Source organism: Puma concolor, chromosome F2 (genome assembly GCF_028749965.1).
Source record: "Puma concolor isolate L17-30 chromosome F2, mPumCon1.1.hap2, whole genome shotgun sequence".
In the NCBI taxonomy this organism is placed as follows: Eukaryota; Metazoa; Chordata; class Mammalia; order Carnivora; family Felidae; genus Puma; species Puma concolor.
The window spans coordinates 4,006,636-4,025,121 of NC_141684.1; the positions used below are offsets into that span (position 1 = coordinate 4,006,636).

An 18,486-nucleotide genomic window follows, 5' to 3' on the forward strand; every position below is an offset into this window, starting at 1 on the left:
AAAGGGGGGAAATGCAATCAAGAAGTATGATGGAAAGTGAATGACAGAGGGAGGGAGGATGGATGGATGGTGGGTAAATGGATGGATAGATGGATGGTGTTAGATGGACAGATGCATGCTGGGTAGATGGATAGATAGGTGGACAGATGGTGGTGGATGGGCGAGTGGTGGATGGGTGAGTGGGTGAGCGTATGGATGGGATGGGTGAGTGAGTGGGTGGATAGATGGGACATGTAGTCTAGTGTTGGTTGAGTTTATGAAGACAGAGATGAAGTATCCAGATCCTGTGGGCACAGGAACCCCAATAGCTAGGCAGATTAAAAGGAGCTGTGGGGGTCACCTTAGCTGGGGGCACAACAAAGCCATGGTCGACAACCTCAGTAGGTGAAACAGAGGAGCCTGACCCTGTTGCCAATGGGTACATGCTGGTGTTGGGAGCAGGTGGGCAGCACACAGAGGCAGAGAAATGAGTAAGGGCCAGAGGATGGCCCTGATACCTAGAGCAAGGATGCTTATGGGTGACCTGGTTTCTGGAAGGGTCGGTTTTGTCTGAGAGCCAAGTTGTGGTCAGTTCCAGGAGCTATAATCTTGACCCCTGAGCATCCGTGGCCTCTTGATCCCCACAAAGATGTGTTCTGTTCAGTTCTGGCTGCTGGTCGTTTCAGAGCTGAGAAATCCTTTGTGATTTTCAGACTGATAGCTGACAGAATTGGGCCAGAAGTTTCAGACACATGGCCAGGTGGGCCGACCCAGTGGGCTACCCATAACCTTTTGCTGGGATGGGCTGGACTCATTTCAAAATCTTTTTTTTTTTTTTTAAGTGTTTATTTTTGAAAGAGAGAGAGAGAGAGAGACAGAACATGAGCGGGGAGGGGCAGAGAGAGAAAAAGGGAGACACAGAATCCGAAGCAGGCTCCAGGCTCCGAGCTGTCAGCACAGAGCCCGACGCGGGGCTCAAACTCACAAACCGCGAGATCATGACCTGAGCCAAAGTCGGATGCTCAACAACCGACTGAGCCACCCAGGCGCCCCAGGCTGGACTCAATGGCATGTTGGTCGGCTTAGCAGGAAGCAGGCCAGTTATTCCTCAGGACGGCCTTTGCAGCCCCGCTGACCGGCCCCGGCGCTGCCCTTGAAAAGGCCTCCTCCCCTCTTGCTTGGCCTCTGCAAGCCTCCGAGCAGAGCCCTGCCTGAGCTGCCTGGTGGAGGGGCGAGGGCTCTTGGCTCCTGTGTTGGAGTCACACTCGGTGCCTGTGGGTCCACGGGGCAGTCTTTCCTGCCTGTGTCACTGGCTGCCGCTGCCGCAGGGAACAGATGAAGGCACGCAGAAGGAAGGAGCGTGAGCTCTGCAGATTGAATCTCAGCTCTGGCAGGTGACCTGACCTCTGTGCGCCTCATCTGTAAAATGGGGACAGTAACACTCCTTTGTCCTATCGCCTTTGTGAGGCTTGATGGGATCATCCGTCCAGTGGACTGAGAACAGTGCCAGGTGCACAGGGAGCCTTGAGAGAGTGGGAGTTAACGTGCTGTAGTGGTGGCCACTGCAGGGGGACTTTGGGAGTGGGGAGGCCAGCGGCGGCCACAGGAAGGCGCCGTCCCTCCCCTCACACATCCCTTCATTCACAGGCACTCGCTGGTCAGGAGATGGGTGGACCTCAGCCCCTGCCTCTGGGGCTCCTAGTGTATGGGGACACAGCAGGGATAGGCGGGGACAGCCGGGGTCGCCCAGGCTGCAGTTCGGAGCACGTTCAGAGTTCCAGCACCCCCACGCTGCGAGCGGAACAGCATGCTTGCGTAGGCCTGCACGCAAAGAGCACCCTGCTTTCTGCAGCCCTTTGTCGTCCCGCATCCCTGCCGGGTGGGCGGTCTCATCCCATCCTACAGATGAGGAGACTGAGGCTTGTCAGTCCTCGTCCACAGCAGCTCCAGGCAGGGCCCTCTGGGCGTGTCCTTCCTGCTGAGCATTCTCTGCAAACCTGTGGGTGCTGTGTGTCATCTGTGTGGTCACAGGACCAGGGAGCCCTTCCTCCAGGGATAGCTGTGCGGAAGCCTCCGGGTGGGAAGCCAGGTTGCCCTGGCGGGATCATCCGCACTTGCTATGGGATCAGTGCCCCCTCGAGGCGGTACAGTGACAGCTGTGACCCGCAGCAGCCACTCACGCCATCAGGACTACGCCCCCCAAGAGCGTACTGCCTGACCTGGTGGACAGCTGCCATCAGAGTGGCCCCTCAGGACACATCCCTCAGGCCATGGGGAGATCCCAGGACTCCCAGATCCCTCCCTCCCAGGCCTAGAACGTGCATTCAGAGAAGCTACCTGTTGGTGGAGACAGGCAAGAGGTCTTTCCTGAGAGCAGAGGCCCAGAGGCCAGCTGTGGGGCCTGCCAAGGCCCTTCTCCGACTCTGCCTGGACGCCCCCTCAGCCTATGCCCAGCACAGCCCCAGGGGTTGTGCGTGCAGGGGTGCTGCCTGGCCCCAGGCTCCTCCTCTGCACACCCGAGAGGACCCAGCTAACACAGAGGGGCAGCGGCCTGAGGACATGTGTCTCTGTGCCGGGGTGGCGGGGGCCGAGGGGCCACGGAGGACCAGCAGATGGGAGCTGGCCAGGGCCCCAGGGAGACCTGCCTCGGGGATGCGGTAAATACACACGCGTTTGCAGGGCGTATGCCTCCACCGGGGAGAGCTGGGATCTCATGCACATCCTGCCCTCTGGGGCCTCTGGGATGTTCGGCCCTAGTCAGAGAAGCCCAGGCTGGGAGCATTGCTCCTGGGGCCTCAGTCAGGGGGATTGCTTCTGACGAGGGTCTTCAGGTCCAGCAGGCATCCCACGTGCCACCCCGGGACACCTGGGGCGCCTAACCCTCAGGCGTCTCTGCCCTGACGTCCCCCTGTACTGTCCTGGGGTGGGCTGTGGGCTGGTGGGCTCCTTGCCCTGCCCTGGGTCTATGCAGGGCTCAGTCTCCCCCTACTCCGTGAGCTCCCCGGGCCTGCCACCCCCTACGCATTCCTGCACTGCCAGCCCTCGCCCCGGGGAAGGCAGAAGGCGAGGGACCCTGCCCCCTGACCGTGTCCTTGTGAACCAAAGGCAGTGATGGACTCCCTGGGGCACCCATTCACACGGCCGGGAGCAGCCCTGACCCTGTTCCCAGTTAAGCACAGGGCAGCAGGCTCACCAGCACCCTGTTTGTCCAGCTGCCCCTGTGGTTTGGCCTCTCCGGCCGCTCGGAAGGTTCTTTGGTGGCCCAAGTCATTCCCGACTGACTGTGTGTGCTCCGGGACGCTGTGGTTCTGCGGGCAGCTTGGGCTGTTGCCACTTGAAGAGTCTGTCCGACATGATGAACGTTGACCCGCCAGATGTCAGGCCCTGGGCTGTGTGTGGGAGTGGGGGGAGGCCCCTGGCAGTGTCTGGTATACTGTGGGAGCAGACGTCCCACCCTGGCCCAGTAGAAAGAGGGGTCTGGACACGCACTTGGAGGGGCTGAGCCCAGGCATGACAACCATAAAGTAATAGCCCGTTTTGAAATCACCCAGCCCGTTCCTCTCATGTAGCAGATAAGGAAGCAGACAGGGAAGCTCAGAGAGGTTAAGTGATTTACCTAAGGTCACACAACAAGCGGTGGATTGGCTGAGTTCATTCTTCAGTTAGTTCAGTGAACGAACCCTGAGCCCCTACCCTTGAGCAGCTAGTCTCCGCCCGAAGGCAGTCTGTCAACAGAAAACTCTTGAGTAGGGGCAGTTCCTGGTATGGCAAGGAGCTGGCGTGGGGCTGGGTGCAGTATGTAGGAAGTCTTCCAGGAGGAGGTGCTGCTTGAGCTGAGTTTTGAAGAGGCCAGTAGGAGTCAGCGAGGGGAGGCTCTGAGGGGCACTGCATATGGCTGTGGGGGGTTGACATGTGGAGGTGGTCTCAGGGTGCTGGGGGAGAGCGACCACAGGGAGGGAGAAGCAGACCGCCTTCACCTTGGTCTGGACTACTCTGCAGGAGCAGTCGGCATCATTCATTCCTACGTCCCACGTCACTTGATGTCTTCTCTCTGGAAAACCCTCTGTCTTCTGCTGGGCAGCCAAGGAGGCCGGAGTCCTGGCTTTGGGGCCTGGCCGGTGGCAGGCCTGCAGATCCTGGTGGAGGCCCCGTGTGAGCTGGCCCCGCAGGCGAGGGGGTCCGAGGCTGGGATGGTGTCGTGCGGTGAGAGCAGGGCTGGGTGCAGGAGCGCGGAGCTGTGCCAGGGCTCCCCGGGTGGCGGGGCCGGCTCTGTGTAGAAAGGCCCGAGGAAAGATGAAACCTGAGATAGTGAAAAGGCACAGACATTGCTCGGGGACGGGGGAGTCATTTCACACTCTCTGCTCTTCTCAGACGTCTTTGCGTAATGCTACCAGCCAGCAGGCACGTCCTCCGTGGTTTTCTCCCCTTTGATCTCCAGTTGTCTCAGAGTGTCCAAATCCAGGCGGTTGAAGGGGGCGGGCTCACTGGAGGCTCCTCTCCCTCGGCCGGTGTGTTCCCTGTCCCCTGGGAAGGAGCGGGGACCCGGCTGCAGTGCACCCAGCGAGGCCTCCGAGCCATGCTCCCGAGTGCCGGGAGCTTGGGCATGTGAGCGCTGGAGGCCTGTGGGTGTCACGGCTCGGTGTTATGACAGCCGCAGCTTTCAGGGACCTCACACCAACCTTACTGTGTTTAGGGTTCATGCTGTTCTGGGGGGGCCTTTCTGGAGCTCAGTGGGGGACCCCAGTTCTGCCCCTTCTGTGGCCCCTCTCTCCACTTCTAGTCCTCTGTGGAGATGGGGATTGTGGGACGGATGTGTTTGTGGGCCAGGTTTGGGGGGGTGTCATTTCCCCGGCTGTCCCCTGAGCAGGACTCCGTCCCGTGTTCACACTCGCTGCTGTGTGCCCAGGAGGAAAGGGCACGGCTTGGTGAATACGCGGCCGGCCTCTGCCACCAGAACCTCCTCAAGTTCAAGCAAGTGTTCCTTGAGGGAAGAGCAGGGAGGGCTCCCTGGTGGAGGGGGCGTATGAGCAGGGCTTTGAGATGCAGAGCTGGGAGGTTGCGTGCCAGTGAGAGGAAACAGGAGCCCAGCACAGACGGCAGGGTGGGCGCAGACAGCTGCAGGCACCGCCGTGAGCATGGAGCCCTCGGCGAAGGGGTATGCACCGGCTCTGGTGCCTGGGGGACCCGGGTTGGGGCTCTGCCCTTACTTACAGCCTCTGCCACCGAGGTAGCCGTGTCAGTGTGCTCCGAGCCACTGCCTTGCTGTCCCTGCCCCAGGCCCCCATGCCTGTTGGGCAGGCTCCGCCCTCGCCCTCGTGTGTCTCCTCCACTCCATGTGCCAGGTGGTGCGGGCGTGGTGCCCGCATTCAGCTGAGGAAGCAGCTTCTGAAGGGGCTCACCTGGCCCTCCACTTGGCATCTGAGCTCTGCCATCTACCTGTGTGGCCTGAGAGCACCGGCCTGGAGGCTGTGGAGGGTGTCTGCGGCTGGGACCCCAGACCGGTGTGCGGTGTTGGGGACGCGTGTTTCTCCCTGTGTTCGAGGCGGTGGTTCGCCGCGGTCCACAGGCAGCCGCGGGCCGCGCCAGGATGCAGCCCGAGACCTGTCTGCTGGGGGCAGTGCTCCCTTCCTGCCAGAGCTTGCCCCCACCCCTACCCTGGACTCTGCCCCCTGAGCCCCCCCGCAGCACTGGACGCCCTGTGCCAGGCGTGCTGATGGCCGGCCGGGTTCAGGAGGCCGGAGAGCCTCTCGGTGAGAGAATTCTGAGTGGCACGGGCCTCCTCTGCCAGTCCAACCCGCCTTAATTTTAATTTAATTCCCTTTAATCTTTAATGAAAAGTTGTAAAAGTAAATTATTTACCCAAGAGAGCCAAACGGCTCCTCAGGAGCTGTTCTCCACTTGAGGGTAATTACACGTGTGGGCCTTGAACAGGCTCCCTCCCTGGATGCCGAGGAGGAGGCATTCTGGTTTATGAACTAATTAGCTACCTCAATAACTGGTAAAAATGCATGCCATTTGGTGGATTGAGAGCAGAGCTCCGGCCTCATCTGGTGCACACCCTGACAGTCGCCGATCGGGGCAGAGAGAGCCTGTGTTCCAGCCCCGTGACCCGCAGGAACCCCGGGAGCTGAGCTCTCCGAAAACAGCACTGTGGTTCTGGGCAGACAAGCCGGCCCTCCTCCTGCCGGCCACTGTCCATCTCCAGCCAGCTCCGTCCGAGCAGCACACCCAACGGAAAGACTCGCTTCCCCCGGTGCTGGAGGCTCACAGAGCCGCAGGAACAGCGAGGGGGCTGTGTGGTCTGTCACCCCCTCCCCAGGCTGTGCGCGGCCTTTGTGGGCACAATACCCTTGTCCCAAACACCATCACCCCCCCTCCTGGGCGTGTCCATGCTTCTAACCTCTTTTCTAAATCCTCTCTCAATATACAAGAAAGCAGCAAAATTAAACCGGAAATTCCTTGACTAAAAGGGACCACATTTGGCATAATTGGTCAAGACCTGTAGGAGAGGGTGTGTGTGTGTGTGCGTGTGCACACGTGTGTGTACGTGTATAGACTACAACACGGCTCACTGAGGGCCGATGTGGTGGTCTAGATTGGTACACCATTGGCTCTGGGCTTCCTAACAGCCAAAGAGAAAAGGTCAGTTACTTGGCTCTTGTTGGTAAAGAGGAAAGATATGGCAGTTGACTAGTACATTGGCATTAGAGAAAATTCTCCACTTTTTACTGGATTCTTGGAAACTGCAGAGTTGCCTGCTAGATGTGCCCCAGGACAGCCGCCCAGCTGCTGCCAGGGAGGAGGGTGCAACCCGGGGCCTCACCTTACCTCTCCTCCCATCCCAGGATTCGCTTGTCTGTCCACTTGAAGTTCTTTCACTTCATTTAAAGAGTGACAAAGCTTCTCAATTAATGCCTGAGCCACGCCTCACCTGAATCAAATGTGACTGTAAAACTTAGGCCCGCCCCAAATTTATGTGGACGAGAAAAACGTGTGTCCTGTGAAGTTGAAGTTTAAGTTTTGCGTCTGCTTTAACTTCCAAAACCTGAGACACCTCAGCTGTTCTTGGGTCTTCACCTAATTGGTGTCTATTGCTTTGTTCTTACGTCCTTGAATTTTTCTTTATCCCAAATTAGACACTTGTGCCTAAAGTCTACTTGGCCATCCCATCTCTTGCCGTCAGCAAAGGCAGGGAGAGGCGAGTTGTGGGGGGAGGGCAGGGAGGGCGTCCTTGCTAGGAGTTTGAGCTCAGCTGGCCGTGGGAGCCTGGTCCTAAAGGAGAAATGAGCCGGTTGTCACATAAGCCAGTTGAGCAAGAGGTCCACCCTTTTTACCCCTGAAGGTGATTTGCACATGATCTTGGGGCAGACTGGTATTTCAGGAGGTCCCGCCCCAGCTTCCTCTCCTGCCCTCCCTCCTCCTCTGTGCTGCCCGCTCTGGGTGAGACTGTGGACGCGGGCACATCGCCATTATATGCTCAGCGCCACCCCAGACCCAGAAAGCCAGACACTCGGGACACAGCACGGCCAGGAAGTTCTCTTTTGAAAAGTCTACTGTGGGTCGGAACCCCCAGGGCTGTTCACAGCTGGTTAGCAGATGTCTCCTGATTGGCCAGGAGCACGCCCCTGCCCGTGACCCCTCACACAGCCTCTCTGCACAGAGCAGACTGGACAGACAACCGTGGGCCTCGCAGCCGAGCCTGACTGCCTGCCTGCCTACCTCTGACCTGCACATCCTCGGGATCATTCTCCTCGCGGAGGCCCCCCTGCAACTCTGTGACCCCCGCTTCCAACCTGCCCCTCGCCTGCAGCCACACTCTCGGTCCCTGCTTGTCCCAGGGTCTGGTCCTGGGCTCCGGGAGCAGTGGGAGCTAAGGGCTTGGGATTCCAGAAGATTCTCACAGCTATGCAGGGTGAGTAACGACTTCACAAAAGAGCCCTTCGGAACACCCACCCACCCCGTGGGGCAGCAAGGGCCGGTGCAGCATGACCAGACATGGCCAAACCAGAAATACCCAGGAAGCCATCGGGAAATGTTCCTTCATCCCCACTAGGGCGGCTGGAACCAGAAGGGCCACTACAGCAGGTGTCGGGAGGCTGTGCAGAAACCGGAACCCCGTGCACTGCGGGTGGGAATGTGAAACAGTCCCACTGCTGTGGAAAGCAGCCTGCTGGCTCCTCGGGTTAAATATAGTCCCCATGTGACCCGGCGACTCGACTCCGAGGTATGTGCCCTGGGGTGACAAAGAGCCGCATCCACGCAGACTGTGCCCATGGGAGTCCACGGTACCGCTGCTCCTGACAGACGTCGGTGGACACAACCCAAATGTTGGTGACGGACGGACGGACGGATGAACAAGGTGTGGTATGTCCACACGGGAGCCCTGTCCTGTGGTAAGAAGGATGACCCTCAATGGCAGGATGCTGAGTGAAACCAGGCAGACACAGAGACCACATATGCGTGATTCTCCTCCTGGTGAAGTCCAGAAGAGCCAGGAAGTCGGTCAGTGGTCATTCAGGGCTGGGGGAATGGGGGGGGGGGGTGGGGGGGTGAGGCTAAGGGAATGGAGGTTCTTCTTGGAGCGATGAGAACATCCTCAAATCGTCCGTGGTGATGGCTGCACAGCTCTGGAAATGTACTAACAACATTGAATTGTCCCCTGTAAATGGAAGAGCCGTGGGGCCTGTCAAGTATATTTCAGTAAAGCTCTGGAGTGCAGGGGTGCAGGGGGAGCTCGGCCTGGACCACCGCGCAGCAGGGCCAGCTCCCAAAACTGTCCACACCAGCGAGGGTGCCGGCCCGGCGGGTTGTTCCGGGCACTGAATGAGACAATGCCGTGGAGCCTTCGAGCAGGAGCTAGGATACAGCGGGTGCTCGAGGAACCAACAAGAACAGGGAAGCCAGTGCCAGGCGTACCAGAGGCCTAGCTACAGGGGCCGAGTTGGGACAAGCCCCTTCCACTGCACTTTCTACCTTCTCTGGGCTTCTTCAGATCATGGAAACTTCTGGGGTGAAATGCACGCAGTAGATTGGTGCATCCCCAGGACCATACCTCCGCATCTCCAAGGCACCAGGAACAGGTTGCTCCTTCCTGGCACCGCTTGCGAACTGGAGCAGAGCTCAGCAGAGTCAGCGTTTGACAGGAACCCAGGCAGGGACCTAAACTAGCCCCGTGTCTGCCTCCCGGGAGCCTTCGTGGCCAAGCAGAGCTGCTCCGGCCCCTCCTGGGGAGAGATAGGAAACTGACGCTGGAGGGCAGAGACCTGTCCCAGAAGCGGGACCCCGGTCTCTCATGCCGATTCCGAGACCTGGATGACGGGCTCCCTGTCCGGGTGGTCTCCCCTGGGGACTTGGGGGCAGCCCCTGCTTACCTCACTGGCCCACAGCAAGCTCTCCAGGGTCCAGGCCATTGGGCCCGGGCCCTGGCAGCTGCATCAGCTTCCTGCACCTCAGGGTCCCTTAGCAATAGTCACACCGCTCTGTGTGCCCTCCAGTAGGGACAGGAGGTTGCCAGTCGAGGGCTTAGCCCCGAGTAAGACACCAGCAGGTGGGGGCAACACCAGATTCCTACCCCCACCCGGGGTGCTCACCTCTCCCCCGTCTTGTGGCTCGCTCCACACCTCAACCCCCACCCAACGGTGGCTGCCCTCGGCCAAAGAGCAGGCTGTCACCGGCAGCTTCTTCCTCCTCGCGCCTCTCCAGAGTGGGCCCCCCGGGGCCCTTCCCTCATCCCTGCTTCTATTTATAGTCTGTGCTTCTGCCAGAGCCCGGGGACGTGCTGTAGCATAAACGTGGCAGCGGTTTCGGGAAGAATTCTGGGCCAGACAAAATTAAGTCCGTGACTCTGGCTGGTATTAAAAGTGAAGGAGAAGCAGGGCCGGGGGCGGAGGGAGAAGGTGGACCCGATTTAATGCTTTGAGGGAAGAGACTAATCTGCTCCCAGGAGATTTCTTACAACATGAGATTCTCCTGCATGAATAATGTCCTCCACGAAAGCTTGGTGGACGAGTCAGGGACCCGGAGCCAGGAAGTGGCAGGTTGATCTGAACGTCCTCCCCACAGGGCACTTCAGGGACGTGGCCCAGTCTCCCTGAGTCACAAGTTACAGACGAGTGACTGGGGGCCTCAAGGGGGCAGGGCGTGGCCAGCCCCAAAGCGCACACATGCACTCCTTCACCCAGCCTCTCAGTCACCCCGCAGATAGCAAACAGCGAGTGCCCGCCTGGCCTGGTGCTGGGGACACAGCAGGTGCCAGTTCTCCCGGAGTGTCCAGGGAAGAAGGAACACAGTTAATATTAAACAAATGGGTAAACAAGAGATAAGATGTCGAGGGTGACGGAGGGGTCGTGAAGAGGAGAAAGGATAGGAAGACTTTTCACTGAGTGGTCCGAAATAGCCTGAGGACAGGGCCAAGGTGGCAAGGGTAGCAGGTGCAGAAGCCCAGGGCAGGTGCGTGCCGGGCGTGCTGGAGGGGCAGGAAGGAGGTCGTGTGGTTAGAGCAGGAAGTGGGGGGACCCTGGCTGGAGCCACGCAGGGCCTGGGAAGCCAGGGTCAGTAGCCATGGTCTGATTGAACCTCCCTTTCATTCTGAGTATAAAGAGAAGCCACAGGCCAGCCAAGGGTCAACCGAGGGGGTGACAAGATCGAGTGGCATTTTTACACCATCCCTTTGACTGTTGTGTGGAAAAGGGTAGAACAGGAAGTGTGGACACGGGGAGGCCTGCCAGGAAGCTGGCCAGGGCCAGGGTGGAGAAGGTAGTGGTGGCCACTGACCAGCGGTCGTGCCAATGGGCTGGGTGTGGGTGCCGAGGTGGAGTGGCCTCCGTGTGACCATCGGGTGCAAGGCGGGGCCCCTGTGATGACATCAGGCCCACCCGATACTGCAGGATCATCTCCCCGTCTCAGGATCCCTAACCTCATCACAGCCGCAAAGTGCCTTTGTCACGCGAGGGAACATATTCCACAGGTCCCAGGGATTATGATGTGGACATCTTTAGAGGGGCGTTATTCTGTCTCCACACCATCCCTGTGGCAGCAAAGCAGACTCAGGGTTCTGGAAGGTGGGACCCTCCAAAGCCAGAGACCTGTCTGTCCTGCTCTCTGCTCCCAGGTGGGGGTGCCCCGTGCACAGCTGCTGGGCACCTGTCGCTGGCATGGGGGGGGGGGCAGGTGGGCGCCTTGTGGGCTCGCCCCTCCCGGGGCTCCGCTTCCCTGAGGCTGGGACGTTCTGGGTCCTGGCCATGCGGGCTCACAGGCTGCGCGTCTGTCCCTTCTGTCGCTGGCTCCTAGCCCCTCGCTGCCAAGGCCCCACTCCCCAGCAACACCCAGTCCTCTAGGTGAAGAAGGGTACTGGGAGTCTGCAGTGGTGTGACAGCCCCACGGGCCTGACCTGTACCCCCAGCGTGGGTGCCAGTCACGGTGGTAACAGCACCACTCAGAGCAGCCCTGAGGCCACTGTGCACCCCCAGCTCTGCTCACACACACCCGATTCTCACAAAAGCCCCGAAACGCGTTCTGCTCTCCCAGCTAAAAGAGCAGAAGCCGAGGCTCAGAGAAGGCAGGCAGTGGCGGGTGCAGACGCAGATGGCAGGATCACCCCACCCCGCCTGCAGAGGGACGTGGGGGGTGCCCCCACCAGTGTGGGGGGAAGCGGGGCAGGTGGCCCTGGAGGTCAAGGGGGGAAATTAGGCCCCACTCACGCCGACCCCAGATGAGCCCACCCCACACGCCATAGAAAGGCACCATGTTGGTCGTGGGGGACACTCGAGTGGGGACGTGCCGCCCGCGTGGGACACATCACACATGCTGCTGTCCCCGCCCACCTGAGGGGGCCGGCTGGCCGGTCCGCTGTGCACACAGAGCGGGAGCTCCTTGTCGCAGTCTTGCCGTGGTCCCAGGCTCTCAAGGTCCCAGTCTTGCCGTGAACGGGTAGACATTGCACCCGCCTTCCCCGTGTGAGGGCAGCGGGCTGACCTGGAGGGGAGGCCTTCACAGGGGCCTCTGCAGACAGGACTCGAACCGAGAAGCTGGAGCCGAGCCCAGCATGTGCCACAGGCCCGTGGTGACTGGGTGGTCTTCGTCCCCTCCCCGGCACGTTAGAAATGACTCCAGAACAGCTCGCCTTTGAGAAGTATTTAGTTATCCAACCCCATCTCCTTCCCGGTGAGTCCCGTGAACCACTGGCGGAAAGGTCAGTCTTCTCCTCTGGTCCCGGCCGCCTCTGCCCGCTGTGCCCAGAAGGGCCCTCCTCCCAGGACGGGACACAGCTGGCCTGGTTCAGAGCCAGAGCCCGGCATGTGCTGGGGAAGCAGTGCCAGTGGGGTTACAGACCCCACCTGAGCACAGCCAGCATCCTCCACGTCCCCAGCATCTTTGGGCTTATCTTCAGCAGGTTTCTGAAACAGCCCCCGACCCCCGGGTCCCAGGGGAGACCGGCCTCACCACCCTTCTTGATTCAGGAAGCCTGTCCTTCTCTCAGGGAACTACAGCCCTCTGCTCTGCCCCGCTGTGTCCTCCCAGTGACCTGGGAAGGTTTGTTGCCCGGATCTGAGATGCTGGACTGCAGAAAGGAAGGAAACAGCTGCTTTCTGAGCGCAGAAGTTCCCTAATTTGACCCTGGCAGTCATTATGGGTGTCAGGTCTGGCGGGGCACGCCCTGCGCTCCCAGTTTGCCTGGTACCAGGGGTTTTCTGGGTGCAGGACTCCCAGCACTCAGGCCAGGATGGTGGGGACAGTTGTCACCCTGTGAGGGAGGACACAGCCCTCAGGCCAGGATGACAGGGACAGTTGTCACCCTGTGAGGGAAGACCCAGCAGGTGGCAAGACAGGTGGGTCCTGCCCCTCTGGAGGGCCACAGCCTGTTTCCCAGGGGCCCAACAGTCACATCTACGAGTAAGAGCCAAAGATCTGGGGGCCCAGCAGGGACTGCTCACCTCAGACCAGGGCAGGGAAGGCCTGGCTGGGTCCTCTGTTCTCTCTCTGGTCCTCAGCCCTACCCCAGGCCTCTGACGCCAGGATCAGTATCCCAGCTTTGCAGATGAGGTGAAGGACACTCAGGTGGGCAGAGGCCTCTCCCAGGATGAAGGGTCAAGGCAAAGTTGACACCCCAGCCCAGCCTGCTGCTTAGCCAGGGGCCCGTCCCCCACCCCTGCTGCCCTGGCCTGGCCACAAGTCCCTGCTCCTTCTGGAGAGTGCTGAGGGAAGGTCACCACCAGTAGCTGCGTGCAGAGCCTTGTCTCCCCTGTCCCCTGCCGGGGTGGGAGGCGGAAGGCAGACATAGCTGGAGGCCAGGGAAGGGTTAACAGCACCCATAGGCGGGCTGGGGGCCACTCTGCATATGAGCCAGAGGCCAGTCCTTAGCTGCCCTAGCAAGCCCGCGACCCACACAATTCTCTGCAAGGAAAAAAAGAGCAGAGATGTAATGAGCCAGCCACCCTTCACTGATTTGCACATAATCGTGTCTTTCCCTTAATGGAACCACCAACCGAGGCGCCCTGACACCTGCTCCCTCCATTTTCCCCATTTGATTCGAGAGGTTTAGGTGGTGCCGGGTCACGTCCAGTTCAGTGTTGAGCAGACATTAGGGTTACCGGGCTGGCCTGTGCCTGCACTTGGTGACAGCCTGTCCTCCGGGCCGTGTAGCAGCCCCCCCACCCCGACATTGCACACCTGGCTGTGTGGCTCAGCGTGGCCCAGCTCGTGGCCTGCCTGTCTGGACTGAGAACTTTCTGAAGGCTGGGACTTGCGCATTTCTCTGCTCCTGTCACCTTTGCTGCAGGTGCTAGTGGGACTTGTGGGGCGGGTGGCGAACATTAGAGCGAGTGAATGTTGTCCAGTGATCTGGGGCGGGCTGCAGGAAGTAGGTTCTCCTCCTGGAGATGTGGGGTGGGCAAGGGGCGGGCCCTGGGGCTTCCTGGAGGTCAGTCTCCACTGGCGCCCCACACCCACACTCTCAAGAGACATTTTCACTCGTGTCCACGCCCGACACTGTATCCCAGGAACGTGAGGCAGGAATCCAGACAGAGCTCAGTATAAAAATGTGTGCATTGGGGATATTTATATACCGAAAAAGTGGACACGGCCTGCGTGGGGCTGGGTGGGTAGATTAGTTTATTGCTTTAATGGAATCGCCTGCAGGCTTTGAAAATGTGCTCACGGAAACAGCAACATGTGGAACACGCTTATATTCCGTGGTCCCAGAGAGCAGCTACCGGGCCACGGTACTGAAGACACGTGGAAGTCGGCACTGGGACGCTGAGTGTGGCTGGGGGAAGGGCTGGGATTATGGGGGCTTATCAGAAAATGAGTTCTGTTTCTATGAACTTCCCAAGTTTTCCGTAACGTGTCGTAAAAGCTTGTGATTCTCAAGAAACAAAGGATGTGGGGGGCACTTCATCTCAGAAGGCTTTGCTGGAAGAATGGACTTGGTGGGAAATGTGGGGGGTTCTGGACCCGCAGCTCCCTCCCCCCACCCAGCTGCCCACGGAGCCCGTCCGGGCGCGCCCCCTCTCTGTCCACACTCACACGCACGCTGCCCCTCACGCACACTCACCCCACCCACACCCACGCTCTCACACGCACACTCCCACTCGTGCACACACACACACACCCACACTGTCACTCACCTGCACACTTGCACTCCCACGCACACTCATACACACGCACACGCATGCTCCCCCCATGCAATACTTACACACTCCCACTCATAACTTGCATGCTCTTAAACACACACACACACACACACACACACACACACACACTCACGTGCTCCGAGCCCTGGCTTGGCCACGCAGGGTCAGCTGCACAGATGCACACGCTCCCTGAGGACCGCACTCGCCCTGGAGGGAGGATCTCCCCCCCTCCACTCCAGGGCAGGCCACCCTGACCTTCCCCCAAGCCTGCGCCTCCAGGACCCCGAGTGAGGAATCAGCCTCATGTGGATGCCCGGGCCCCCTGGCTGCCGGGCAGGAGGGTCTTCGCCACGGCCACCTGGCGACCCCAGCCGGCCCCCGCCATGGGAAGTGGTGATGACGGGGTCACGCTCATGAGCACGTGAGGAATCGTTACACGGCGGGGTGGGCGGGAGCGCTTCTGTGGCTCCAAGCAGTCCTCACGCGTGAGGACGTGCACACCCGTGGGTTGTGGTCACGTCACTCCTCCATGGGCCCGTGGACGTGACAGGGAGAGGTCGGTGAGGCGGGCTGGCAGCCGCACCGGTACCGGGTGATGCAAGGTCCCAATGCAGCCTTAGGACCCGCTCCCTGACCCCCACGACCTCCTGACCCGCCGTGTCGGCGTCTAGGGCCACCGTGAGAAGTTACCACCTGTGGGCTCCACGCAGCAGGGTCTGGAGGCCGGAAGGCCGAAGTCACGGTGCCGCGGGGCTGTGCTCTGCTCCGGAGGCCCCGGGGAAGGCTCCTTCCTGCGTCTTGCAGCTTCTCGTGCTGCGGCCCCCAGTCTCTGCCTCATCTTCACGGGGGTTCTCCTCGGGGTCTGCTCTCCCCTTATCTGCCTGTCCTGAGAACGTCTCCTGCTCAGATCCCAGCCTGTGCCCCCGACCCTGCCTCCAGGCAGGTCCCCCAGACCGCCCCTCCCATCATCCCACTGGGATGTGCTGGGGCTCCGGGGGGCTGGGGGTCCCAGCACGGCACTTTCCAGTCCACCGGCCCCCACCCCCGTCTCCCCCGCACCTCTGCCCCCCAATCCCTGCTCTGCTCCTTGGGTTCCAGACCTTTCCCCAGCTGGCATCCTGTCACCTCTGGGGTGTCTGGGGGAAGCTGGGCAGGCCCTTCTGCGTGTGAATCAACAGTGTGTGTGGCAGAGGCCCAGCCAGGTGCCTACTGGCTGTTCATCTTACAAACACCGTGCGCCACCCCTGCCACAGTCTTGCCCTGCGGTTCTGAGTCTCTCTCACCTGCAGGAGCCCCCATGGGCTGCCATCTCGGTTCAGCCCTTTCAGGCAGGAGCATCTGGGAGACCCCTAAATGACCCGGGGCCCCTCCAGCATGGCACACACCCTCTGGGTTACAGATCTGGTGCCCACACGTGTCTCCTCCAGCCTGCACATCAGGACGGCAAGGACCGGGCCACATGTCTGTGTCCCAGCACTCAGCCTACACTGAGGGGCTGGCTGCGTTCGTGGGGGAGCAAGTGAGGGGGTGGATGGATGGATGGATGGATGGATGGATGGATGGATGGATGGATCGATGGACGGATGGATGCACGGATGGATGGATGGATGGTTGGATGGCTGGCTGGCTGGTTGGCAAGGCCAGCTGGGCGGTGCCCTTGACATTCTCGTGTCCTGTGACCCTTGCAGATGTGCTGGTGGACGGACAGCCATGTGACTGTGAGGCTGCAGCCTGCCGGGTGGGCGACCCTGTGCGTCTGGAGGTGCGGCTGACCAACCAGAGCCCGCGCAGCGTGGGGCCCTTCGCCCTCACCGTGGCCCCCTTCCAGGACCACCAGAATGGCGTGCACAACTATGACCTGCATGACGCCGTCTCCTTCGTGGGCTCCAGCACTTTCTACCTTGACGCGGTGCGTGGCGGTCTGTGAGCCCCAGAGCGGCCCCCACGGCCACTGTCCCGGTGCCCCCTGCCTTCCCCTGGTGAGGACGGGGACTTCCCTAACTCACCGTGGGCCTCACGTAGCTCACTTCTCTGTGTACTGAGTCCTGGCCGTGAACCAGGATGGCGAGACCTGGGGCCTTACTGCCGTCATCCCCGGCCCCTGCCCCTCTCGGTCAGCGCCCCCCACTTCGTGGCAGCCTGCGGCCCAGGAGAACCGGGGAAGTCCACCGAGAGCAGCCCTCACGCCACTGAAATGACACCTCACCCCAGCCACTCCCCACCCTGCCGGCACCCCCGGATGGTCCAGGGAGGGAAGTGCTATATGCTCCTTCCAAAGCCAGAAGCTACAGCTCAGAGAGGGACAGCCACCTGCTTGGGGGAGCACAGCAGGAAAGCCCTTGGGGGGGCCCTCCCCCCCACCCCATTGCCCCCACTTCCAGGCAGGTTCAGGGGTCTTCTGGTGGCATTGGGGGTTGTGCTGCTCTGGGCTGACATCGCTCCCTCTTCCCCACAGGTGCAGCCCTCAGGCCAGTCGGCCTGCCTCGGAGCCCTGCTCTTCCTGTACACGGGTGACTTCTTCCTCCACATCCACTTCCACCAGGACAGTGCGAGCAAGGAGCTGCCGCCATCCTGGTTCTGCCTGCCCAGCGTGCACGTGCGGGCCCTGGACGCACAGGCCTGAGCCCCTCCCGCCCCCTCGGGGTCCCTGTTCCTGTGGGCGCAGCTGGCCCGGCCTGGCCCCCGCCTTCCCTCCACCCGGCCCCAGTCTCGGCCCCTACTCTTCCTCCCCTCTCTCCTGCGCCCCAGACACGGCAGCCTCACCCCTTCCTGGACTGGCCAGCAGGACCCTCCACTGGAGCCTGGCATTAACCAAACCCCAGAGCGCAGCACCCACCCAGCCCGGGTCCCGGGGTCCCTGCACCTGCTCCCGGGACCTGGGGATCGCAGCCCAGCCAGGAGGAAAAGGCGGCACACGTGAGGCAGGGACCCCCCTGAGGCAGCCCCGGCAGGAGAGACGGCTTGCAGGGAGTCTGCCCCCAGCAGGCCGATGTTGGGGGGCCCGGGGCCATTCCCCGGCCAGGCCTGCGTGTCTGTGTGTCTGTGACAAGTTCTCCAATAAAAGGCCCGCCTTGCTTCTCTGCTGCTCCGCCTGTATCCACGCATCTGCTCGTCCAGTGTGGTCAGGGGGCCACCCACCCAGCCCATCAGCCCCCAACTCCGGTAGGGACACGGAACAGAAATCCCCATGTCACACGTGGCTGGTGGCCCACGCGGTCGGGTCTGTGTCTGTCTGTCTCTGCGACCCCAGCCCTGCCCTGTGCATGCGCTCCTTGGGCCTGGGTCCCCGGCCCCTGTCACAGCACTGACTCGGGCCCCTCTCCCCAGCTCTGGCCGTCTCGGCCTCCCACTTTCTCTCATGGGATCCACACCACATCCTCTCCTTTCTCCCCTTCCACTCCCTCGGAGGACGTTCGGGAGTGACAGCAGGTATACGTTGGTCTGGGCGTCCTTGGCCCCAAGGAACAAGCCCTGCTGAGACCGCCGCAGCCCTTGGCTGGTGAGGGCGGCTGTCCCCTTAGGACTCCCCTCTTCCTCGCTCCCTCGGGGCCACCTGCTACCTGCAGCCCTCCCTACCTGGCGGGCCCCAGCGCCCCACTTCTGCCCCACCAGCACTGCTTTTTGTCTGCCACACACTGCTCTCTGGGTGGGACTCTGGGGCCACCCTATTTCCACGAGGCCACCCAGACAGCGGGTATGGCACGGACTCACCCTCAGGGACAGAGGAGGAAGGACGGTCACCCGTCACCCGTCCAGGAGGAAAGCCTGGGTGCGTTGACCCAGGGGGACCCTGTGACTTGAGAGGTGGGTGCTCTTTGAGGGGGTCTAGAGCCCCCTGGTCCCGATCAAAGCTGCGGGTTCGGAGTGGGGAGAACTT

General features: G+C 61.0%; 1 protein-coding gene across 6 annotated transcripts in view; it reads left to right on the forward strand.

Moving 5' to 3' along the window:
* Positions 1 to 17,693, forward strand: part of TRAPPC9 (trafficking protein particle complex subunit 9) — a 568,037-nt gene extending 550,344 nt beyond the window's left edge. For all 6 annotated transcript variants that reach the window (XM_086696009.1, XM_086696010.1, XM_086696012.1 and 3 more), the window contains 2 exons: positions 16,298 to 16,518; positions 17,065 to 17,693. In XM_086696009.1, the coding sequence (XP_086552135.1) occupies positions 16,298 to 16,518; positions 17,065 to 17,232 (389 nt within the window). In that variant the 3' untranslated portion in view covers positions 17,233 to 17,693. The remainder of the gene's footprint in view (positions 1 to 16,297; positions 16,519 to 17,064) is intronic.
* Positions 17,694 to 18,486: the final 793 nt, after the last annotated feature.